This window comes from Neomonachus schauinslandi, chromosome X (genome assembly GCF_002201575.2).
Source record: "Neomonachus schauinslandi chromosome X, ASM220157v2, whole genome shotgun sequence".
In the NCBI taxonomy this organism is placed as follows: Eukaryota; Metazoa; Chordata; class Mammalia; order Carnivora; family Phocidae; genus Neomonachus; species Neomonachus schauinslandi.
Window position 1 is genome coordinate 17724681 of NC_058419.1, and position 25277 is coordinate 17749957.

Below are 25277 nucleotides of genomic sequence, written 5' to 3' on the forward strand. Positions count from 1 at the left end.
AGCACCCAAGCTGAAAACAATTATGAAAAAAAGAGAAGCTACTTTTAAAAATGTTCATGACCTGCACGACCCATGTAGTGTATATGAAATGGAAGGTATTGATATTTATATTAGAGCAAGTGTCTGTGAACTTCTCCATCCACCAGCTGCATTTTCTTCTACACCTGTGATAAACTCGGGACTCATCCGCCCAATTATTTCTGATCTTGCTACTTAACCTAAATGGCTTTGGCAGGTTATCTGAGGACAGGGCTCCTGGGGGTTCCTGGAGAGATTATTTAGGAATAAGAAGGAAAATCACTCCTGTTTTTTTCTGAGGACACTTTGCCTCATCCACTTTCTCTGTAGTCTTAAGTGATTGCCCACAGACTGCTTTCAGGGGCAACCATTAAGACTTCTGTACACTAGGGGGTGTGCAGAGAAAGAGTGAGAAGCTGGTGGCCAGCATTCCCCGACCCTGGGAATCCCTGTGGCCCTCCAAGCCTGGCCCTGACTAGCTGTCTTAAATTAATGCACCTGAAGCTCAGACAGGAAAGCTCTCTTACGTTAGTGGTAAAGCGAGAGAGTGCCGACTTTTCCTGCCTGCCCCTAGCCAGCCCCCCAGGAGTCCCTAACACAGTCCTGTGAGCCTTCATTAGCACCCACTGCTTAGGTAGTATGCATTGGAGCCTCCAAATTATTGAAGAGTTTTGGGTTAATCACCAGTATTACTATTCCTGTTTAGAGTCCTGGGCCTGTTGTAACTGTGCAAAATCGATGCAGGTGCTCTCACTGTTCTAAAGTGACGGTAACCTAGGTGGGAGTGTGCATTTCCCGCCCCTTGCCTTGCTCACTTGGGCTGATATTGCCTTACTTCAGGAAACCTTTGGTTTACTACTACTACGAGGGGGTTCCAAGATTGCCAGATAGAAACTTAGGTTCATAATTTCTTATCATCTAAAGAGCGATAAAAACCCTGCTTGATTTCTATCTGGAGTGGATTTGAAAGCTGTTGCCAGCTCACTGGAGTGGCGCGTGGAGTTTGAAAATAGCAACCCTAACTCTTCCAACTACACTTACAGGAAGGTATTCTTAGAAAAATACAATGCAACTGATTTTCAAAATATATGTGTTTCTGATTGGCTTTCTCTAGCCTACCTTGCAGGATTAGTGGACCTAAAAATAATTGGCAGTCTTAAGCCCTCCAGAGCTGTATTTTGGCAAGGTTTTGCAAAATACTAACTAGCTGCATTTCTCCTACTGATTGGTAGGTGATCTCAAATGCTACGTCTGCATAATAACTATAATTTATGTGCTTTCTTACTAAGGCTTAGGTCAAATGACTTAAAGCTTTCGATGTGCATCGCACATCCTATGTGGTAATTCCACTCCTTTTCGCAAAGGGGTGGGTGGATATACATTGTTCCCGTGAAGCAGAACATTGTATATTCCTCCTGTGGTTCTCGGGTAGCTTGGAGGCACTGGAGTTACACAGCAGCCTGCTTTTTAGCTCACTTTGTGGCTGCATGGATTTAGGTCTAGAAAGTGAGCAGAAACCATTTTGGTAACTCCTGACCAACGGCAAGGAATTGTTTTACTTTTGGAACAAATAAAAATTAGAAAAAGAGTAAAGTAGCAATTGAGGAATTAGGGAAATCACCTCCAGCAAATAATAGCTTAATGTAGCTCTGATCAGTAAAATTACACCAAGCATTGATATTTTTTTAAAAGCCTGATGAAAGCTCCCCCCCCAAACACACATATTTACCCCTTTTTCCTTTGAAAACGGAAGTTTGCTTTTAAAAAAGTAATAATAAACTTTTTACCCTAGAAGAGTTTCAGATTTACAGAAGTTGGGAGGATAGCACAGATAGTTTTCCTGTCATTAGCATCTTACCTTAGTGTGGTACATTGTCACAATTGATAAACCAATGTGGATGCATTATTATTTGAAGTCCCCATCTAGCTCTGATATTCTGATATTCTTAGTTTTTTATTTTGCTAATGGCTTTTATTGAGATATAATTCATATTCTAAATGATTTGCCCATTTAAAGTGTACAGGGGCTTTTAATATACTCACAGAATTGTGGATTCATCACCAAAATCAATTTTAGAACATTTTCATCATCCCAGAAAGAAATCCCCTACCTTTTAGCTGCAACCTCCCCTTACTTCCCATTCCTCTAGGCAACCCACCAGCCTACTTTCTGTCTCTGTAAATTGACCTATGCTGAACATTTCATATAAAGGGAATCATACAATATGTGGACTTTGATGGCTGGCTCTTTCACTGAGCATAGTTTTTGGGTGTTTGTTTTGTTTTTGTTTTTGAGATTCAGCCATGTTCTAACACGTATTAGAACTTCATTCCTCCTCCTGGCGGAATGATCCATCGTACAGATATACCACATTTGGCTTATCCCTGCCGATGGACAGTTGGCTATTAGGAATGATACTGCTGTAAACATTCACATACAAGTCTTTGTGTGTTTTCCCCCGGTGTCATTTTTCTGTTCCAGGGACCCATCCAGGATACCATATCTTAGTCCATCATCGTGTCTCCTTAAGCTCCCGGAGCTTTGCTTTTGATAGCCCTTGAGAGGTCTGTGTTTCGTTTTCATCAGTTCGCTCTCACTCATGCAGGCCGCTCAGCACCTCTTGTCTGGCTGTCTTGAATTCTCTCAAATCCACCCCGGAACAAGAAAGTTTCCTGAACTAGCCAGAGGAGAGAAGGTGCTGCCCTCCTGGCCCCTCTCCCTCAGCTAGTACAAGTTGTCGGGAAGGTCTCTTCCTGGATGACTTCAGTAGCTTATCGGGGTAGAATAGATGTTCTTTCTTTCTGCATTTCCTCATTGCACTTTTTACATTTACAGACTGCTTCCTTGTTTACAAAGGGCTTTGTAAGGCTCTGGTGGGTAAGCGACTTTCCCCAGAGCCTGCAGTGAATCATGTCCAGCTGGGACTCAAACCCAGGGCCTGACTTCCCACATCAGTCTTCTTATCCCGAGACTACCACATCGTGTTAAGTATTTGGAACCTTCTAAACTCACTTCCTAAACACCCTTGTAGAGAGCTAAGTTTTCTTCAAAACCCAAGTGAGGCACTCCATTTCGGCAAGAACGAGCAATGTGAAATTATAGTCTTCTTATGTTTGCAATTTACAAAGTGCTTTCCAGTCTCTTCTTCTCAAATGTTCCTCACTGCAGCCCTTACCCTTAGGGTGCAATTTGTGTCTCTATAAGTTACCAACGGCACTTGGTCATTTTATTGGTAAAAGTCAGTTGGGGTGCAGAGGATGTCTGTCCTACAGAAGTTGGGAGGCTAGCACATAGTTTTCCTACCGTTAGCATCTTACCTTAGTGGGTACACATGCTGGTGCAGGTGAGCCTGGGTTCTCTACCACCGTGTCCCGGAAAGGTTTCTGGCTGCTGTTCGCCCCATTTAGAACTCTGGGGGGACTAATGACTAGCATCTCCTAGTATCTCCTACAGAGACAGAAGCTAACACCTTAGTGGTGCCATTCCCCCCAAATGCGTGAGAAGCGGAGAGACATTTTCTTGGCATCTAGTCAGACTTCAAAATGAATTTTCTGAGAATGACCTAGAAAGTGGTTGTAAGATACAGGTGAAAAGAGTCGAGGGGTTTTTTTTGTTTTTTTTTTAAAGATATTTATTTATTCATGAGAGACAGAGAGAGAGAGAGAGGTAGAGGGAGAAGCAGACTCCCTGCAGAGCAGGGAGCCCAATGCGGGACCCGATCCCAGGACCCTGGGATCATGACCTGAGCCGAAGGCAGACGCTTAACCATCTGAGCCACCCAGGCGCCCCAAGAGTCGAGTTTTTAGTAAATAAGCAGAGAGCTGGCCTGAGAACTGCTCACCATTTGTAGCACTTTCTAGGGGGGAGTGGGTACGAGCAACCGAAAATCCACAGACATTGGCTGCACCCCATTTGTACCTCAGAGCCAGCCTTTGGTAAGAGGAAGTGGACGAGATAAAACGAGAAAGCGCATTTCCACAGATTGTTTTCCACCGAGTCCTGATAAAGGATCGAATGGATTTCTCATCCTCAGTGCCTGCTTCTTTAGCCATTGATTTGAAGAGCTTCCAAAAAGGGACAAATATACACTCGGCAGGATCGAGTAGTAATTTATTGTGATTGTCTTTGTTCAGCTTTGAAAACTAAGGCATTGATATCAAGACTAAAGAGAAATTACATAGAGCTGGTGCGATTGAAAAAAGTTTGGCTCTTTCGAGTGATTTGTTTTTAATGACATAGAGTTAAGCTTTAAAAGCACGCTTCATTGAATCTCATCCAAGCCTCCGAGGACAGAGCTAGGGGACCTTTTTTCTTTAGAAGGCCACTGACCCACAAAGAAAAAAAATGAATCAAGGGCCGTGTACAAAAAAAGCAACTTAATTTAGGTGCTTCCTTAGAAAACCATAAAGCATTCAACTTACCTGCTTTTTAAATGAAGATCAGGGAACTCTAAATAAGTACAACAAATTTAAAAAAAAAGCCTCCGGGTTCATATTTGGTGCAATCCAAAGCTGTGGAGGAGGGTGATGAAGAACAGTCTGGGGGAGGAAAGGAGTGAAAGCAGCCAGGAGGAGATACATGGAGAGAAGCCTGCACCCACAAGGGTCATTGGAAGGAGGAGGTTGAGCTGGGGAAATAGAGGAAACAAAGAATAGTCGTAGATCATGACCCGCTGTTCACCTGAGCCATTGGACTAACTGGTTCACGACTATTCCCAGCTCTTCTGTTGGTCTACTACTTAAGCGATTCAAGTACTAATGCTTATGGAAGTGTATGTAGCAGAATTACCTAGGGCCCTTTAAAAAAAAAAAAAAGGCACATGCCCGGTACTTACCCCCTGCACTGTCTGCCCACCTGTCCCATATCAGGTCCTCTTGTCCCGGTGCTTGCTCACTCAGCCCGAAGAAAACATTGCTCCTTCTTTTCCTAAATGAGAAAGGATCACCAGGTTTAGAAAGGAGATCTCCAGAAAGAAAAGAAAGGCATTTCTCATTCAGACAGAGCATTTTAGGAGCAGTCACAGACAAAGAGAATGTCTTTCAAATAATACGTGTGCCCTTTTAATATAAACCATTTTGGGTACTTAAAGTAGAAATATTCAAGTTCAAGATCAAGAGTGCTCTTCTGACTGAGCCAGCCAGGTGCCCTAGAAATAGTCAAGTTTTATTTATTTATTTAAAGCTTTATTTCTTTTAGAGTGAACTAGTATGTGGGGGTTAGAGTGAGCTAGTATGTTGGAGGTGGGGTGGGTAGGGGCAGAGGGAGAGAGAGAGAATCTCAAGCAGACTCTGCTGAGCATGAAGCCTGAGACGGGGCTTGATCCCACAACCTCAAGATCACAACCAAGAGTAGGATGCTTAACCAACTGTGCTACCCAGGCACTTCTAAGTTTTAAAAACCAAATGAGTTGTTCGAGTTCTTATGAGAATGCGAAGCTCGGATTCCATTTTCAAACGCACCAAGACTGCCCCCCCATTCCCTCATATTTCTCATCAGCCGAAACTGGTTACGGCACTGAGCCCCCAGTAGCGTATGTATGTCTTGGGATTTAATTCACAAGTGTGTCTTGGACTGTGTGTGTCTCAGGCAGGGCTTTGGGCAAGGATGTCAGATTACGTTTTCAAGTAATGCTTTTTAGAAATGCAGACAGAGTAAGTGGTGCATTCCAGGCTACATAGGCAAAGTGGCCTGTTGGAGTAGGCTTCTTGGAACAGAGAGGAAGACAACTTTGACAGCAGAAGCATTAGCCAAGTGTCTACCCTATTGTCGTCCTTTACACGAGGCGAGCCTTTTACCATTAGACAAAGTCTTCCTGGAAAGACCTTCCCTCTAAAATGAAAGTGGACTCTCTCTTATTAGGTATTGCCAAAACAAATATGTACTCCAGTGTTCTGGTATAAGCTGGTCTCCAGAAGGCCCTGCTAAGGGCCCCTGATGGCTATGAAACGGGCAGAGTACACTGGCCGTGCTGGACTATTTATTTAAAGATTTTTATTTATTTGTGAGAGAGAGCATGCGCTCAAGCGGGGATAGGGAGAGGGACAAGCAGACCCTGTGCAGAGTGCAGAGCCTGATGTGGGGCTCAATCCCACGGGCCCGAGATCATGATGTGAGCTGAAATCAAGAGTCAGCCGCCCAACCAACTGAGCCGCGCAGGTGTCCTGACACACTGGGCCTTTTCGATGCTCTAGTGTACGTGTATGTGAGTGGAAATGGTGCTCTCGGCGTTCGGCAGGTTACTGGTAACTTTTATTGCTGTTACCCATTTTTGAAAGGTGTCTCCTTAGTGTAAAATTCCCGTGGGTCATTTTATACCCCTCAATGTCTAGCACCTTCTAAAGTACAGAAAATTATTCTTTCCTGCTGTCTCTGAATTTTCTGGCTTCAGGTTGTGTGTGTGTGTGTGTGTGTGTGTGCATTGGGGGGGGGTGGGAAAAAGGTGTGTTTTTCCTTGAATTTAGAAACCTATTTTGATAGCATCCATTAAGTGGCCCTTTGGTTTATTATATGTGTGAACCCTGTTAAGATTTGGTGAATGTAGATTATTTTCCAAACTCATGAATTGTTTCGCCTTGGAAATTCAGTGCATACCCCAATGGAATCTTAGCAGGCGTTTGAAAACCAGCATGTGATGAATTTTAGCCTTTAAAAAGTAGCTGCTCCCTTCTTATAATTCATTTAAATAGCCCTGCGTGTCTTAGGCTCTCACTCTAAGCATTCCAATTAATTTTCTATGTGGGGTGTGAGTGTGATGGATTATTTAATACAGCTACAGCAAGTGCTGTCCTAGTTGGGGTTCTTCATATTATTTCACATGTTAAGACCATATTGGGGGAAATCCTCAACCCTGAAACCTGGAGACAACTGGATCTCTCTCCCTTAATTATGTGTCTCAGTACCAAAGGCCTGCTGTGAACTTGTTAAGCCAGTGAAGAGGGAGTTTTGTTTTTGGTTGTAACAAAGGTGTTTGCAGAAAATTGAGCCTTAGCAACCTTCTTTGGCTAATGAGATCTAAGATACTCTGCAGCTTCACAACTCCTAAACTCTTAGACACAGTCTTATCCCCCCCCCTTTTTTTTTGGTTAGATTGATCTGTTGACCAAGGGTTTCAAAAATGCCAAAAGAAACGTTTAGCAGTTTCTGGGTGAGGAAGTTGTTTGAAGATTTTTTCCCTCCCCCCTTTCCTAAATAGTCCTTGATTACTGTATCCCCCTCTTTTGTGTGGCAGTAACATTCTCCCTACTTTTTAATTGCTGGGAAGGAAGAATGATCGGGCATTTGTATGATTATGTAATATTTGTGTACATGCTATAGACGATCCTAGTTTAGTCAAATTAAGTTGCTTAAGTCCATTTTATCTGCAGTACCCCACCTCTCCAAAGCCACTGCGGTATCTATCTTAGGTCAAGATTATTCTTCTACTAAGCACACTCAGCCAAGCAGCAGCAATGGCCGGCTCACGGCCCAGTTCATTTCCTGTGATTGGTGGTGTTTGACTGGGCTCATCATTCTCCAACCCTTTATTTATTGTTTACACTTATGGTTGACAGGTGCATATGTCTTCAACATACTTAATTCCTGAGTTCCCGAGATCTTGATTTGTTTTCAGACCCCTCGTCTTATGTGGAACATGGATGGCAATAGCAGAAGGAACAGTGTCAGTGAATCCTTGTAAACATCTGTAAAAATTAGATCACACCAGTTAATGGTGGTGTGACTCCAGGGGTAGTAACTGTTGGGGTGCAGTTTTCAGTGGCACCACATCTCTTGGTCATTATGAGGGAGAGGTATGGTCTCTGCAAAGCACAGTTGTGTTCTGTGGCAGGAGGAACAAGGTGTGGGTGAACTTTGGGATCTAGTAAAAAAAAAAAAAAAAAGGCTCTCCAAACCTTCCTGTCCTAACCGCAAGCAGAATATAGTCAGTGTAGAGGGAGGGAGATACCTTGTGGGTTGAGTGGCTGTGGAGTGATGCATCTTTTGGCACTTCTCTTGACTCCTAGGACTACATCACTGCACGAAGATGACATTTATTGGAAGCCATTAGTCTATATTGGGATCAGTGGCTACATATCCCGGTATTATGAGGTCAAATAGTGTCTGACAACTGCACAGGAGATGCTGGATGAGAAAATCTGAACTTTGAGGATCATTTTCCATTACACTTTGTGACTTATCACAGCCTGAAATTATCCAGCGCGAACTCCCATTGTTTCCTCTTGGCCAGCAACCCCTTGAAATCCACTTACCCCTTTGCTCCCCCAACAGTATAACTACTACTGGTGTGTTTGCTCAGTCTTTGGCTGTCATGTATTTTATTTTATTTTTTATTTTATTAGAGGGGAGGGGAAGCACAGTGGGAGAGTGGGAGGGAGAAGCAGACTCCTAAAGCAGGGAGCTTGATCCCAGGACCCCAAGATCATGACCTGAGCTGAAGGCAGACCCTTAACCAACTGAGCCACCCAGGTGCCCCTGTCATGTATTTTATAAATCATTCTTCATTAAGGGTACCTTCTCTTGGAATGTAAACTCCCAAAAGCTAGAAAAACTATGTCTCACTTATATGACTTGTACAGTATTTAGCATAGAATCTGGACTAATTTATTAAAAAAAAAAAAAAAAAGCCTTGGGTTGATCTTGAATGATACTGTTTATTGGCCACACCGATTTTCCTGTGGTGTAGCAATCTTCTTGATTCGAACGTCCTCTTGTCTTTTGTAGGTGGCTTTCTTATTTTAGCTGTCCCATAAGGGAATGGATGTTTTTGGTTTATTTATCCCCCCACGTGGGGCTTGAACCCACGACCCTAAGATCAGGAGTTGCATGCTCTACCCAACTGAGCCTGCCCACTGCCTTGATGTTTTTAGTTTTAGTAAAACGTTTCAGATACACATGATGTCTAGGCTTTTGCGGGAACCTTGCCGGTGGAAATGAAGCAGAGTGTATGCACTTAAGCCAAACTCTTCCCTCTTGGACTTGATGAATGATGATGGAGATTGATTGTTCTACAATTTTATCTTCCAGGTGATCATTTGAAGATCTGTCCCCAGGGCTATACCTGCTGCTCTCAGGAGATGGAGGAGAAATATAGCCTGCAAAGTAAAGATGATTTCAAAAGTGTGGTCAGCGAACAGTGCAATCACTTGCAGGCCATCTTTGCTTCCCGTTACAAGAAGTTTGACGGTAGGTATTGGAACTTTGGTCCAAGTAAGCGTCAGTATGTGCTTTGTTCTTGAGTTTGTTCGACACCTTTTATGCAAGTCATGTTTTAGAGGTGGGGACAGTTCAGTTTCTATGATTGCTTTTTCAGAGCTCCTCTGTCTTTTCCCAAGACATTCTCCTTGTTGGAACCTAAGGGCAAGTTAGCCTTCCAGCTTCATTGCTAGGATCCGTCTGGATGCACTAGAATCTGTATGGTAGGCATTATGGAAATATGGTCGCAAGAAGCCAAAAAAGAGATTGAAGGAGTTTAATTTAAAGGCTTTCATTTATTTTCTTGGGTGAACACAAAATAGTGTTGTTGACGTAAGTCACTTAAAAAAAATCTCCCTAATAAAAAGCAGGCATCTGAAAACTTAGCATAAGCATAGAGATTCTGCAGATGCTGGACTTCATATTAAATTTCAAACTGGATTTCCCAGAGACAACTAGAATCCTAGAAGCCCTGTAGAACATAGATAGGATTAAAATTCAGCTCTTGAGTTTGCATGCAGCAATGACCCAGAAGTAGCTACTATATTTATAATTGTTGTTAAGCTGGGCTTCATCCCTTAGCTGGCACTTTGGCATCATTTGTCCATGTAAAGCCACGACCAAACTCCTTTCAGTCCCATGTGCCAAACATGAATTCTCATATGCACGCTGTCTTTTAATAGTGAAGAAATAGCCAATATGAGCCAAATGAGAGGCACTTCAGTCATATCTGAGGCAATGTTACAGATAATAGACTTTAAAAACTATAGACTATGGGGTCCAAAACACCTCAGGATTCTCTTCTCTGGTGCTCTTCACTCAGCTTGAAGATTGTTATGAAGTAGATTTAATTTTAATAGGAATGATTTCCTTTGTGCCTGTTTTAAAGGCCATTCTAATTACATAGTACCTTTGAAGCATGCTTTTCTTGACATTATGTGTGGTGAAGAAGTACAAGGCAAATTTTCAAGATGTGAAATGTCTTTGAGTATTTCTGCAAAGGGCTTGTTACCATGGTGAGAAGTTGGACTAAATTAGATTTATATAGCTGATAAGGCAGTCCCCAGCTAAAGAACAGGTTGTATTTCGAATGTTGGCTTTTGAGATTTGTTATTTGAAACTTATAACCGATTTAATAAGTGTTAGGTTCCCAGGCTAGACCATGAGAGCATATTTAATTTGTAATGTAGTTGAATTAAAGTTTTCTCTATGTAGCATGTCATTTATCATACCCATTTTACCACCAGTTACTGTGCAAAATTGTGTTCTGTCTTGATTTTATCTCCTCCTTTTTCTGGATGGATGAAAATGTTTTATATATCCATATATCCTGTTTATTAGTCCATGCCCCCCCCCCCCACATGCTGTAACTATAAAGAGTACTTAACAACGTGTTAACACCATGTGAAGATGGGTGTTATTGTCAAAAGACATCATTAGGCCACCTCTGTCTCTCTTGGTCACTAAACTATTAGTGTGATTATTGAGAAGACTGGTATTCACTTGACTCTGGCATTTCTCATTCAAGACTGTAATCTTAGCATTTTCTTTTACTTTGAGGAGAATACTTAGATAATTAGATGGCCATCTTTGAAAACTTGAGATGCTGGTACATAAAAATGACCCCTTGGGGTTTAATAAGGGCATTTAGAAGGGAAAAAGTCCTGCTCTTTACAAAAGGCTAGCCTGTTGGTAGCATGATGGAGTGGAGATAAAGCTGTTTTCAAGTTCTGCCACCTCCAGGTCGCCCCATTTCCTGTTGGATATGTCTCCTGCTGGTTTGGAGCCCACGGACATTAGTGACCTCTCTCGCCTACAGGCCTGCCGCTTTAGCTATTCTTTCCCCTTCTCACTCCCCATGGTTTTATAGCATTACTCGTATGATTCCAGTGTGTAATTTTTAAAAAGCCATACAGAGAAACACTATCAGTAAGTGTTAACATGTTTTTTTTAAAAAGGACGGAAAAACAGTTTCTCTGACCTTTCCCTACCAGGTTTCACATTCAATAAATGTGTTAACACTGTTTCTTTATCAGTTTCAAAACTGGTCATGAAAAATGATTATGAAACTTTAGTTTGTTTCTTCTGACTTCAAATTAAAATATGGCATAGACAATAAAGGTAGTGAGCACAGATTAAATTTCTTTTGAAGGAGTAGTAGTTGAAATGTGTTTGGTCTGGAGATCAAAACAGAGCTGGGATACGTTGCCTATTTCCTCCAGACTAGGTTTTCTGAGATAATTAAATGCTTTTGTATGGTAAAACCTCAGTTGACTGGTATCCAGCAAACCACAATCCTCAAGTGGGTGCTGTGTTTGTTGACTGATTTTTAAGGATGGCAGTTAGGACCCGCCAGCTGTCCTCAGGCCTAAAGAGAAAGTTGAGTGAAATTGTGTAGGAGCTGTCTTGATGCTCAGAAATCCAAGGGCAGGGAGCTTGGTCAAAGAATTTTCCAGGCCATTATAAAGGACAAGCCTGAGCTAATTGATGTGAATGAAAGAGAGGAGGTTGGGCCGAGCAGCAAGATGGCCACTGGAGAACCAAGCTGGAGCAGCCAGGTAGCAGGAAGAAGGCTGACAAGTCATGAGGAAATAGGAGAGGGACACATGGAAACCCACAAGGTCAGGCAACTTCAAAGGAGCATCTTTAAGCTTATGGTATAAATTTAAAGTGGTGACCCTGAGCCCGCCTGTACCATCAAAACTTAAGTCCTGTTTATGAGATACTGCTTCTTTCTAAGGCCAGAACAACTAACTTGTTATAAATTTTTTTTTAAGATTTTATTTATTTAGTTTGACAGAGACCGCGAGAGAGGGAGCACAAGCAGGGGGAGTGGGAGAGGGAGAGGGAGAAGCAGGCTTCCCGTCGAGCAGGGAGCCCGATGCGGGGCTCGATCCCAGGATCCTAGGATCATGACCTGAGCTGAAGGCAGACGCCCAACGACTGAGCCACCCAGGCGCCCCTAAAATTTTTTTTAAAAAGATTATATATTTATTAGAGCGCACACACACAAGCGGTGGGGGAGGGGAGGGGCAGAGGGAGAGGGAGAAGCCACTGGATCCCAGGACCCTGAGGTCATGACCTGAGCCGAAGGCAGACACTTAACCTAACCGAGCCACCTAGGTGCCCCTCTTAGAAACTTTCCAACAAAAATAAGGTTCGTAGGCTTTTAGTGGGTCAGCCTTCTTTAACTAGAAACCATCCCATTGCCTCAAATTTCTATCCTTCCTCCTCGAGGCGCTCCAGAGTTCAAGTGCCAGTTGTGGAGTTTCAGGGCCAGTTCCCTTATCTCTAAAGGCTTTTTTTGTTCTACATGTTCAATTTTTGTACACGTTTAATTTTTTACTGTTTGCCCATCTAAAGAGATTATACAGTCTGTAAATCCATTTTTAGGTTGTGAACTGTGTGCATGTGTGTGTTTTCAGACCTGGGTAAAGTACAGAAGTATACTTCCTTAGGCAGCATCCCTCCCCACCAAAATGCTCAGGGTTCTCCTATTTTAAACTCGTATGTCTGAGTTTAAGGTCTCACTTCTTTCTTTTTCTACACCGTAATCCCCCTTCTCCACTCTCTAACTGGGGATGCTCCGAACCAGAAATGTACTGTCCTAGGTTGGAGACCTAGAGCCAGGAAGTGAGAGTGGCAGAGCTAGCTGCTCCCCCTCTTGGTGAGTTCTGGGGGGAAAATTTTTTTTTTTTTTTTTTTAAGTAGAACTGCTAATTAACATAGCTGAATCGGTTGTCTCATGAATATGCTAATCAGATGCTCAGTTCAGGGGGCTTTGAAAGAATCGCCAGGCAAAGGAATAGAAATAATAGAAGTGGGGCATAATCCGTGTTTTGGGACCACAACATAAAGGCCCACCCCAAAACGTTGCATTTTGTGAGAGACTAGTTGTTTTTAAAAGAAGCATGGTTCAATCAAACAACCCAAATAGATTAAGAAGATTAGAGCTGCCACGTTAAATATATCTCTGAATCACATAGTAAAAATGATGTAACAAGTATGAAAATACATTTTTGCTTAACTTCCCGAATCAAACGGTTTGCATGTTAAAGAAATCTTAAGGAAATAGAGCTGTCTGAGGCTAGTCCATTGCAAAAACTCTGTTAATTCCTCGTGTTAGGGAACAAATGTAGTAACTTCAGGGGCAGAGCACATAGAATTGTCAGCCTGGTTCTGTTGTGAACCCACTGTGACCTGGGGCAATTAACTGGGTCTCAGTTTTCCCATCCATAAAATGAGGGGGTTGAGCTAGATGCTCTCTAAAGACCCTTTCAGTTCTAAAAATTCTGTGAATCTTCTAAACATGTGACTAGACCAGCTGCTTTAGTGAAAGGTCTTACAAGATGTTAATTAGCCGCCTGTCTGGTACCCTCTATTTTCCTGCTATCATTTCTTAACTCCACTACTTTCCCCAGGTCTTTGAAAACCCTCCCATGAGCCTGAAGCTTGTTAACTCGAATAATAGTAGAAATTTTCTGAATTAGCTTAAAATGCACATAAAAGAAATAATTGTCCCATCTATCTGCACAGGCCAAGTGTAAATCAAAGTGGCCACCCTTCCCTTAAGCCCTCAAGTCCCCTTGTTTTCTATCATTTCACAAAGGCAGGACTCGTCGCACTCTGCAGATTTAGCCAAATCTGTGTTTTAATCACTGACTGGAAATTTCCCAGAGTTCACACGGGCCATCCCTTCATTAGGCCAGTCGGAAAACCAGCGTGGAGGCGCAGGGAGTTGACCCCAGCGTGGGGGCACAGGGAGTTGACGGCATTTGCATTCACAGGCCCATGAAAGCAGTGACCTTAGTGGGAGGAAGCTGGCCACTCACCTTAAAAGGCAAATGCGTCTGACTAGGTAGGCTTCATGGCCATTAGCTAAGCTGAAATTTCTGGAATTTTCCTGACCTCTGACCTCCACTATTTTTTCAACTACGTGGTCTTATTCTTGTCCTTTGCACGTCCATATTGACTGACTCAAGACCCCCCCCCCCCCCCCCGGGAGGTTTTTACGTTTATAGAAAAAACAAGTCTTAAATATCCTCCAAAATGAACATGTGGTAGAATGTAGAACATCCTAGGGCTTGCTTTTTTAATCTTCACCTCAGATTTGATCCATTCAGACGTTTAAAAAAAAATGTGTTGCTTTCTGAAACCTCTGCTGTAATGCAGTGGACAGCATTTCACGGGATGCGTAGCTCGGAACTGGAGAGAGAGGTGTGAGGCCTTCTGGCCATCCTGTGAATGTCACGCTCTTTCCAGATCCTAATGCTAAGGGTCTTTTGATTTCGTTGGAAGGCACTACTCCTCTTTTCTTTACAATTCTATTTTCTTTTCATTCCATGTGAAGGGGACTAAAATGCCGGGCATTTTTGCTAACTCTTTCGTAATCTCTCTGTGAACCTTGATGAAAAAAAAGCCACTGGCAGCTTTACTGTAATCAAATCAAGAGCTCAGACAAAACACATGCATTTCTGTATTGACAAAGGTTTATTGCCTTTTGAGTTGTTATCTGAAGTGTGACCATTCGTGGCTCTAGCATTGGCTATCTCGTCGGATTGGAAATGCTTGTGCAACTTGCGGGGCGCCCCGAGCCCGGAGCACCAGCGCTGTGGGCCTCTGCTGTTAGCTTTGACTTCTTAAGAAGTCAGGGCATCAGCAAGAAGCAGCTGATCTGTTTGGAGGCAAGTAAATAAAATGGAAGAGCTTCAGCTGAACGGCTTTTATCTACTTTGTTGGTTCATTGCACTTTGAGCCTGGGAGTGGAGAACACTGTTGTTCCTCTCTGCCCACCCTCCTTCTGTGTGTCTGTCTGTCCAGGCAAAGAAAAGGGCGTATTTGATCTAGCACTGCCTCCCAACCGATTGACTGGGGGAATTCTCAAGCCAGCCAGGCCTTTCTTGTTTATTGTCCCTGCCCAACTCCATCCCCCCCTCCCCTTGAAAGAATTGGCCAAGCCATTGAAACTCTTGTAATAAATATGACTCAGAGAGAGTGTTATGTGGGCACACCTTTTCTAGAGGTCAATGTGCCAGAAGTCTTGAAAACATTCATACCCTTTGATTTAGTCATTCTACTTTTAGGTATTTCTCTCAAGGAAAGAAAGATGTCTGTACAAGGGTGTTCATCACAGCATTACTTACAATAATGACAAATAGGAAATCGGTCTAAATGTCTTATGATGACTCTGGTCTGTCCACATGGTGTCCTATATATGCAGTTGTTAACCGTTGAGGTTTCTGAAGGATCTTTAATCACATACCTGAGAACAGGGTACAGATATGTTACGATCTCAAGCCTGTAACAATACATATCTTCCTAGGAAGAAGAGAATTTGATAAACCGTTGTTGCTGTCTTTTAGTAGTGGGGTTATCGGCAACTTGTTTCTATTTTCTTCATATCTTGTCATACTTTTTAAGTTGCTACAATTTGAAGGGGATACTTGATAGGAAAAAATTGTATTTTTTTCATGAAAAATGCTTCGGTGGCATTTTAAGAAAATATTTGGGTTTTTCCCCTTAAAGTGTCACAGTGGTCACTATAGACCATTTGTAGACAGAAAAATGCATGGAAACCTCCAGCAATTAAATGAGTAGAATAAGGGAAATAAAGTACTCTTTGAATATGTGAAGGTACAGTATTTTTCTGGTTATAAAATGTCACTGAAAAATTTGGGTGAACAAAATTGAGAAACATCTATTGAAAAAAATTACCCCAGGTCCCTAATATCCGTTGTATTTACATCAACATTGTATTTGCCTCATCTTTTTTTGTGCAGGTAGATGCAAATTGGAACCATAACAGATTATTGTTACTTTGTGTCCTGATTGTTCTCTTAATAATAAGTCATGAGCACCTAGACCATATTATAAGGTTTGTATGTGAGGCCATAGAATAGATCCACCTAGAGGTTAGTATATGGAACTCTTGGGTGGCTTCTCCAGCCTCCTGGCTTCCCTAAACATCCCCTCAGCCTCCTCTGAGCACTTGAATGAGAAGGAGTATGTGTGTTAAAGGGAATTGGCTTAGCTGGTACTGGGTGTACCCTTAGTACGGATGGAATGGGGTCTAGTAGAAGGCTTACAGTCTTTAGCCCATGTCTCTGGCTACAGTAGAGCATGAGGCAGGGGCCATGAGAGATAACATAAGGAGCTTTAGCATTCAAAATGGGTTAACTAAGAAAATTAACCTTGCAGAAAAAGAGCCATGCCTACTTTGGCAAGCTCCCTAGCACCGTTTCGTATGTTCACAGCCCCTAGTAAGGGCTGCAGTTGGCCGTTGCCCTGTCATCCTAGGGGAGGTCTGTTGATGTGCTGTCAGTTGATGAACATTCATCAAGTACGTGTCCTTTCAGTACATCAAGCACTTTTGAGAAGTAAGATTATGCCAAGATGGAGGAAAGTGCCTGCTGAAAACTTAAGCAGACGTTACCTAAAAAGCAAGACAGAGGGAGGAGATCGTCAGAGACCAAAGTTTCCATTTCGTTTAATTTCCTTTTTCTCTTCCATTTGCAGATGCTTGTTAGCCGTTCTTGATTAAATGTGTTGATCTCTGGTGAAGGGGTGAATAGAACTCTTTGAATTTTCTTAACAGTGAGAAAAGTATGATTTGTAGCACTTAGAAGGAGGCTTCTTTTCTCAGGAGTTTTGTTGAGGTGGTAACTTAACTGTTCGCACACCATGCCAGGGCTGCGAAGTTCAGTCTTTACAGTAAAGAGGAAATTAATCCTTCAACGTAAAAGGCGGCTTCCTAATAATATAAATACAAGGTGGTAATTTATAACACGCAGCCAAGTGGATTGAATAGAAAGGGCTTCTAATCTCTTAAGGTCGTGGGTTAGTTCTAGAATGTTTTCTAGCTCATTCATCAATAGCCAGTTGATTGTTTATAATGGAGTAACTAATGGCGTTTAATAGCAGAACTGGGACCTTTTGACCTGTTTCAGGAATTTTGAATGTTTATTTGATGCGAGACAAGTGGCTGGGGATAGAAGAACATGATGTTCTTCTTTGTTCTTTTAAAAGACAGGATATTTGCGTAGAAAACTTTTATATGGAAAAGGCGACCTCTCGTTCTAGGTTTTTCCCATGTTAAACGGATACTTCTGACTTCCGCATAATCCATTTTAGAGCTGGCAGATACTTTCAGTCCCCTAGCTCAGCCCTTGTACTGAGCGGACTTCTGGCAGGTGAAATGCGTGGGGAGGGTTGGGGGTTGACCTGCTGCTTCATTCTTAATTTTCCTTTCCCCGATTCTTTGCTTAATCCCTGATCTGTGTTTATATATGCGTGATGTGTGTAATACTCCTCTTCCATGGGTTGAGGTTTCTCCATTCCGTGTCTTTCACTCAGTGGTGGCTCCCACCCTTGTAGATGTCTGGGACATTTCACAGCATTGGAAGCCAGAGCCATTAAGCATTTCCTTTGACTAAATTGCTCCCAGTTTTATAAGGCCTTGGGTCTTCTTAATTGACCTCCATCAGCTTTGGCTTAATTCATGTTCCCCGAGCTGCATAATATTCGACTCTACCGGGAAAGATAAAAACCAGCCTTAAGAGATTTTTAAAGTGACTGTAGGTAGGAAGAAACCCTAAAGGTGACCATAAGAACCCTTCACTGATTACAAGTAGTGTCCCTTTATTGAGCATCTCTGGTGTGCTGGGCATTATCCATATGAGGTGAGCAGTAACAGCGTCATGTTATGGATGAGGCCAAAGAAAATCAGAGAGGTTAGATCTTCTCTCCATTCAAGGTCACACTGCTCATAAGTGAGGGATCCCATGCTTTCCCCACTGTATCACTCCAGTTTAGATATGTAGCATGTTACAGTGCTTGTTTCCACCCTGTGTTACATGCTCATCCTCGAGCCCTGGGAGTAGCAGTTGCTTGATCCTTAGAACGTAAACACTTAAGCCTCCAAACTGAAAGGTGAAGGAGAAATAAACCCTGATCACCTCTTTGACTCTGTCTTTCAGACACCTGTAGCATCACTTGAAACAGACTCCCTGCCCAGCATTTTCCATGAGTACAAACAGTTGTCACAAGGGAGATCTAATTTCCCCATTAACTTAAGCTTCTGATCGTTGCGGAATACTGGGTTACACTGCTCTGGCTGGTCCTCTCTTAGCCCCCGGGTGTCTTATAATTGGCTTCAGGCATAATGATTATGAAGGAATGATTGCTAGCTGTCTTGGGCCTGTACAGTTTCTCTTTAGCAGTTAAGATCAGACCCTGATCCTGAATTCTGAATAATGGGGGAAAAAGTGAAGATGAACATTACAGTGATTAGTGAAGTTGCTACTGATGGCCGGCACCGGGACCGGGGCCCGAATGTCTAATTTTGCTCTATTCCTCATTGAGAAGAAAGTGTCCTAGGAAGAAAGGGAGGAGTGGGGATGCAAAAGAGTTATACACGAACGTGTGAAAGCTGCTAGTTTGATAGGAGGAGCAGATGTAAAAGCTCCCCCCCTTCTCCTTTCTTCTCCTTACAGCAAATTATTATGTTTTGGTTGATATTGGACCTAACTGGTATGGATTTTGGAATTTAAATTATATCTGCCATCCTTACAAGGGCTCTGAGGCAAAAGGCATAGTTTGAATAAGTCTAAAGAGAAGGGAGTTTGGATCCTTCAGGTCCCTTGGCTTTTGTTCTGTTGACTTCCGTAGGCGAAAGAGATGAATATTTTAAAACTTGCTATATGCAATGAAGGATTAAGGATTTTATAGGTGCTTTAAAAATCTCTGGTGCACGTAAAGCCATGTGTGGAGGGTTGGCAGTATAGTAAAGGTGAGTTGGACAAAGGAAATTTGTCTTCTCGGGAATGTTGATTATAGTCTGATTGGGCAGGAAGGTTAAGATGCGTGGTAAAGGGGCGCCTGGGTGGCTCAGTCGTTAAGCATCTGCCTTCGGCTCAGGTCATGATCCCAGGGTCCTGGGATCGAGCCCCACATCGGGCTCCCTGCTCCGTGGGGAGCCTACTTTTCCCTCTCCCACTCCCCCTGCTTGTGTTCCCTCTCTCGCTGTGTCTCTGTCAAATAAATAAATAAAATCTTTAAAAAAAAAAAAAAAGATGCGTGGTAAAACTGTGTGCTTTGCTTTGCTTTGAGCCCATAATAGCCACTCAGTACATACTTGTCAAATTGCATAGCCATTAGGAGGGATTCAGTGATCAGATTTTAACTTGTTATATCAGTTTTACAGAATTTCTGTATATAGCCCACTCAAACAATCTTTGTATTTTCAACTTATATGGCCATACTAAAGAGTCTTTTAAAGTGTGTCAGAAAGGAAATCAATTTTCTGAACAATCAAAGGAATTAGAATTGAGTATGTATGTAGCACCAAGCTAATCTCTTAAAGTTTAAATTAACATCACACACAGCACGCACGCACACACCCTTCCTAGACAGAATTTGAGTCATGGGAAACAAAGTAAGGTCCATGATGGTATTGGACAGAGGGCATGCTGGTTTGAAATCCATTCTCCTCTTAATTATACTCCAAAGCAGCTACGTTATACAGAGTAACACCAACCCATAGGTTCTTGATCTGAATGAGGAACTCTAAGACTTTTATTTTTTTCCCATAAAATGTTCAGTGTCTTAGCATTTCTTTGACCTCGAGCACTTTGAAGCTTAAACAGTGAACTCTGACATTGTATAGCTTTTTTAAATTAAAACACCTCTGAAATGCCTCTCTGCCCCCACCCTTAAAACCTATACAACTGTAGGTGCCATTCACTAGAAATGCAAGTAAGTATTCAGAGTTATTTATTAAATGAGTCATCAAAGCACAAGTCAAATAGTTTCTGACATCCTACTTTTACACTAAATGATGTGTGCCAATTTTATGAGCAATATAATAAAAATCCAATATTAGGGAAGGACCTGTGGTTGCCTTTGGAATCTTCTCTTTTGGATCGTGAACTAGTAATAGCAGTGGATTGACACAAGGCTTTGCATATTGATCTCAGTGACCAGGCTTTAGTTTCCCAGCATGTGAGAGCTACGTGTGCAACCTGCGGGACACATACTAACGCAACTCAGCATACCTTCTTTATTATGTCCCAGACAAACCAGCAGCACTTGGCAGGGCTGCTAGGGATTCGAGCAAGGTATGGGAAGTGGACCAGATGGCATTTCCAGGTCGCTTCGTACCCCAACACTCCCCAGCTTTGAATTCTAGAAAAGTGCTACCTGCATCTGGACACTCAGTTGAGAGACTTCCACAAAAGAAAATTCCCCCCCCCCAAAAAAACATCATAAATCACACCCAAGAATGCAAGGAAAAAAATGGAAAAAAACCCAAGTCACTGGAAAGACATTTTCCTCTAATTAAAACGCTTAACCCGTATGCTTCATATTTAGCACAGCCCCGAGCTGGTGTTGATTGCTATTGAGGAGTGAAATGGGACACGTTTCCTTGGCGAGAGCAGCAGTTCTCAAACCTTAGGGGAAGCAGAGTCGCAGATGGTTAGGCTCCATGCCCAGGGTCTTTGATCCGGTGGGTTTAGGGTGGGGTCCAAGAACTTGCATTTCTGACAAGTGCCCTGGTGATGTGGTGTTGATGTTGGCCTGTCGTGGGACCACACTTGAGAATCACTTGGGATTTTGGAGAGAATTAGAGGCCTCTCAGGTACCTGATTTGAGTAATGCTTTTCATACGGTTCCCCTAGCTCCTTGCGTACTTTCTGGTCTTCTTCCGGGGAGAGAACTTGGGCAAAAACGCCAGGCTGTGCACTTGTAATGGAGGTGAGGAGTTGACTTGCGTCCCCGTTCCCCCACCACCAACCTTTTTAGCTCTTCAGAGGGAATCCATTTCCCTTTGTCTCCTTGAAGAGGGCCCAGGAAATACAAAACAAGCAAAACTCAAAGGAAAAAGAAAGAGCTCCTCTCCCCACAAAAATACCCCGCAAACAAAACACATAGTTTGAAAAGCTGGAACCCAGAAGACTGTGGACCTTGAGGCTCAAGCCACCATGTGGTTGACGAGCTGGGGGCATAGGTATGGAATCTCTTGGAAGGAAGCAGTCACACGCATCGCCTCCAAAAGGCTTCAGCGTTTCCAGTGCAGGTTTTGAGAAACTATTGGGAAGTAGTTTTCAGCCTCTGATTTGCCCGCCCAACATGAGAAGATAATGGCTTTGTCTCGCTATTGCATTTTGAGAAGATTGCTAATGTTCTTCTGGCTTCAAAGGAGGCACCAGATTTTTTCTTCTGCTCCATGTTCACTTGGAGGCACTTTCTTAATTGATGTGGTCCTTATATTTTGCTTTAGTATTTATTACATTTCCTGCTTGTAAACTTAATATCGTGAAGTGTTTATTTTTATACCAGCCATAGGTTCATTAAGAATGATTGTTACAGATACACCATTAGCTCTTTTCTTCTTTGAACTGCCTAACAAAAGCTTCAGGAGAAACTAATTTGCCCTTTGTACTTGAGAGATTAAAATCTTCTAACACTCAGGCCAGAAAGTAAAGGTGGAATAACCAGGTATTCTTACGTATTTTTCTGTTATTTTCCCTGTTGTCCGGTAAATATACCAAATCTGTGGTTGAGTCTGCTAGGCATTGCACGTCTCTCTACCCCCCTCCCCCCCTTCTCCCTTCTTTCCCTCTCTCCCCACCTCCACCCCCACCCCCAAAGAATCTCATGATGTTACCATATGAATCCTTTAAGAACCCAAGGTCAACTTGGATACCCCAATTTTTCACAGGGAACACCTGAGAACTTATTTTCAGAAAACCCCAGTGCTAGCTTTTGTGGTATTTCATTATGTTTCTTGGCCTCCAGCATGTCCCAAGCAGTGTTCTTGCATGTTACGTAGATGTAAGGAGAAAAAAAAAAAAAATTGTGCCCAAGTAAAACAACATGTTTTGAAAATACCTGTCCTGGTGTCAGGTTTCAGTTAGGAGGCATTGTTAGCTTTGGTTTAGATTCTTGCAGTAGAAAGTTCTGGCAAACCTCATGTTTTAGATTTCATGTACCCATTTTTATCAAGTTCTTTATTTACCTTGTGACTGAATGAGAGAAGTGTCTGTGTGTGTGTGTGTGTGTGTGTGTGCGCGCGTGCACGCGCGCGCATACAAGCATGTTTTATATTGACTACTGGGAAGTTGGTCTAAAATAATCATTTTTCCCCTTTCTTAAGTGTAGACACGTGTAAGTGACTGTGACTCGTGACCTAGATTTCCTTTCATTGACACGAAAAGGAATCCACCTTATATACGAGTGTGTTTTCCAAATTCATTTTGTCATATTTTTTCCAGTTTTCAAACTGACCTGAAAAATGCTTTGTTACTTAATTACTGAAAACCCTTTCTTCCTTTTTTTTCCTTTTTTGTTTTGTTTTTAGAATTCTTCAAAGAACTACTGGAAAATGCAGAGAAATCCCTGAATGACATGTTTGTGAAGACTTATGGCCGCTTATACATGCAAAATTCTGAGCTATTTAAAGATCTCTTTGGAGAGCTGAAGCGCTACTACGTGGCAGGAAGCGTGAACCTGGAAGAAATGCTAAGTGACTTCTGGGCTCGCCTTCTGGAGCGGATGTTCCGCCTGGTGAACTCCCAGTACCACTTCACGGATGAGTATCTGGAATGCGTGAGCAAGTACACCGAGCAGCTGAAGCCCTTCGGAGACGTCCCTCGGAAACTGAAGCTTCAGGTTACGCGTGCATTTGTAGCTGCCCGTACTTTTGCTCAAGGCTTAGCGGTCGCAAGGGATGTAGTGAGCAAAGTCTCTGTGGTAAGTGCTCTTTGCATCCTGTGTGTTTGTTTTTGTTGTTTCATTTTAAAAGAAAGTTTGCGGGGGGTGCAGTCGGTTGGGCGTCAGACTTTTGATTTCGATTCAGGTCGTGATCTCAGGGTCATGGGATGGAGCCCCAGGGCGGGCTCCATGCTCAGTAGGGAGTCTGCTTGGGGTTCTCTCTCTCTCTCTCTAGATCTCCCCCTCTTGCTTGTGTGTGCGTGCTCTCTCTCAAATAAATACATTTAAACAAAGAAAGTTTGGGAGGTAGAAAAATGAGTAGAATTCCATGGACTCAGTAACCATTTTCTTCTCTTCTGCTGTCTTCTTTCTCTTGGCCTTTCCCTCACACACTTTATTCTGATACAGATATGCCCTATAGTTAGATACCATGCTGTGATGAACATCATCCTATAACATCGTTCTTTGCAGTGGTTTCTTGGGTAGCTATTCTTGGAAGCAGAATGCATGTTCACTTTGGAACCTGGTTTAGTATCTTTTCAGCTCCTATTCTACTTCCCCTCCAGAGAAAGCAGCAGACAGGCTCCATATTTGGTTGCTTTGAGTGACTAGGTTTGGGCCTGCTAGTTACAGTCTAGAGCAGTATTGAACATGCATTAGTACATGGTTCCTTGTTTTAAGGTACACTCAGAGCTCTTTAGAAGGCAGAGCTTTTTATGACAGTGGGGGCCACGTGCTCTTGACTTACGGCTTTGTTTATAGGGTTACCAATAGAGAGAATGAAATTGTAATATGTAAGCAAGAGCAGATTGAAATGAGGCACATTTCCCTCATTTATAAGCTAAAGGAATTGGACAATGTTCTTTGAAGCCAGCTTAAGGAGGTATTTCAGGGGCCTCCTTGAGGAGAGGCAAGGGAGACGAGGGGAATCTTCTAGTAAGCGAGACTCTGCATCTGTGACTTTACCTCCTGGCTGCACCAGAGAAACTTTGCTTTTCTCTCTTTTCAAAGTAGAGGGTTTTTTTTTTTTTTAAGATTTTATTTATCTATTTTGAGAGCAAGCAGGGGGAGGAAGAGGGAGAGAGAATCTGGAGCAGACTCCCGGCGGAGCACGGAGCCTGACGCAGGGCTTGATCTCACGACCCTGAGATTGTGACCTGAGCCAAAATCAAAAATCGGACACTTAAACTGACTGAGCCACCCAGGTGCCCCTCAAAGTAGAGTTTTGAGCAAGATTTCAAGGGGGAAAAGGTTCTATGGCTCCTTCACAACCTGCTCCCCCAGAAAAAAATGAAATTTGAAAACTTCTGGAAGGTCTTCCTGCCTCTACCCTTCCATGACTTAATACCAGCAAAGAAACCGTAATCTGGGACAAGTTACCTTTGGAAGACTCATCTTGGTGCTGTTACATTTCAGCCCTCAAAGGAAAAGCCAAATTGTAGTCCATTCGCTAAAAAAAAATTGCAGACAGAAGGACAGCAGCTCCTACTGAGGCCATTTGGTGGTTTTGAGGACTGGAGGGCATGGTCAAAACGAAAACTGAACAGCGATACAAACATCTGGGCTATCAGTCTGATTGCCTATCAGTTCATTTAGAGTTCGGGTGACCACATAATTTATTGTCCAAACCAGGATGCTTATTGTCTAAACCAAGAGGTGCTTCTTACCAGTCTTACCCAGACAGCATGTGCCACTAAGTTTGAAGAAGCAACCAGGCTTGTCCTGATCAGGCCAGGCTTCGTGGTTACCCTAGTTAGAGAGGAAACTTAGACATTAACCCAGTGAAGGTAAGATTCTAAAGAATCGTGTACCATAAAAATTAGGTGTTTCTAAGATATTTCATCCTAAGATTGGGTGATAGGAGGCTTAGTTGATTGGTCATCGTCATTATTGCAGGTTTGTATGTTCTCTCTCATCTTCAGGCACATAAACTTTCAGGGAACAACAGTTCTTTCCAGCATGTTTTTGTTGACTCCTTTTCCTCCTGATAATTCTCCTTGTAATTTGCAAAAATTTGTTGGGGCATATGAGAGTAGGTGGGAGCAAGTAGGGAGGGTGATGGTTATAATTAAAGGAATAATCTGATTCCTGAACTTCTGCCAACCTCAGCAACCATTATGAATTTTGCAGATGCTCATGTCAGAGTCCTGAAACAAGGCACAGTTATTCCACATCACAGTTATTGACATGGTAGCTCACCTAAAACATCTGCCCTCCTTCATCGAGTCCTTGCATTCATCCTCAGCTGAATAGGCGGAAAGGCGCTGCTCTGTGGTTTGAATGAGTGTGTGTGTGTGTGCGTGCACACTCGTGTGGAAGAGAAAGGCAAGAAGTAGAAAGACCTTTGCAAGCATCTGAA

The 25277-nt window shown here is 42.7% G+C and overlaps 1 protein-coding gene across 1 annotated transcript in view; it reads left to right on the forward strand.

Moving 5' to 3' along the window:
- Positions 1 to 25277, forward strand: part of GPC4 (glypican 4) — a 105659-nt gene that overhangs the window by 63006 nt on the left and 17376 nt on the right. The window contains exons 2-3 of the mRNA XM_021684290.1: positions 9041 to 9199; positions 22566 to 22957. Of these exons, the coding sequence (XP_021539965.1) occupies positions 9041 to 9199; positions 22566 to 22957 (551 nt within the window). The remainder of the gene's footprint in view (positions 1 to 9040; positions 9200 to 22565; positions 22958 to 25277) is intronic.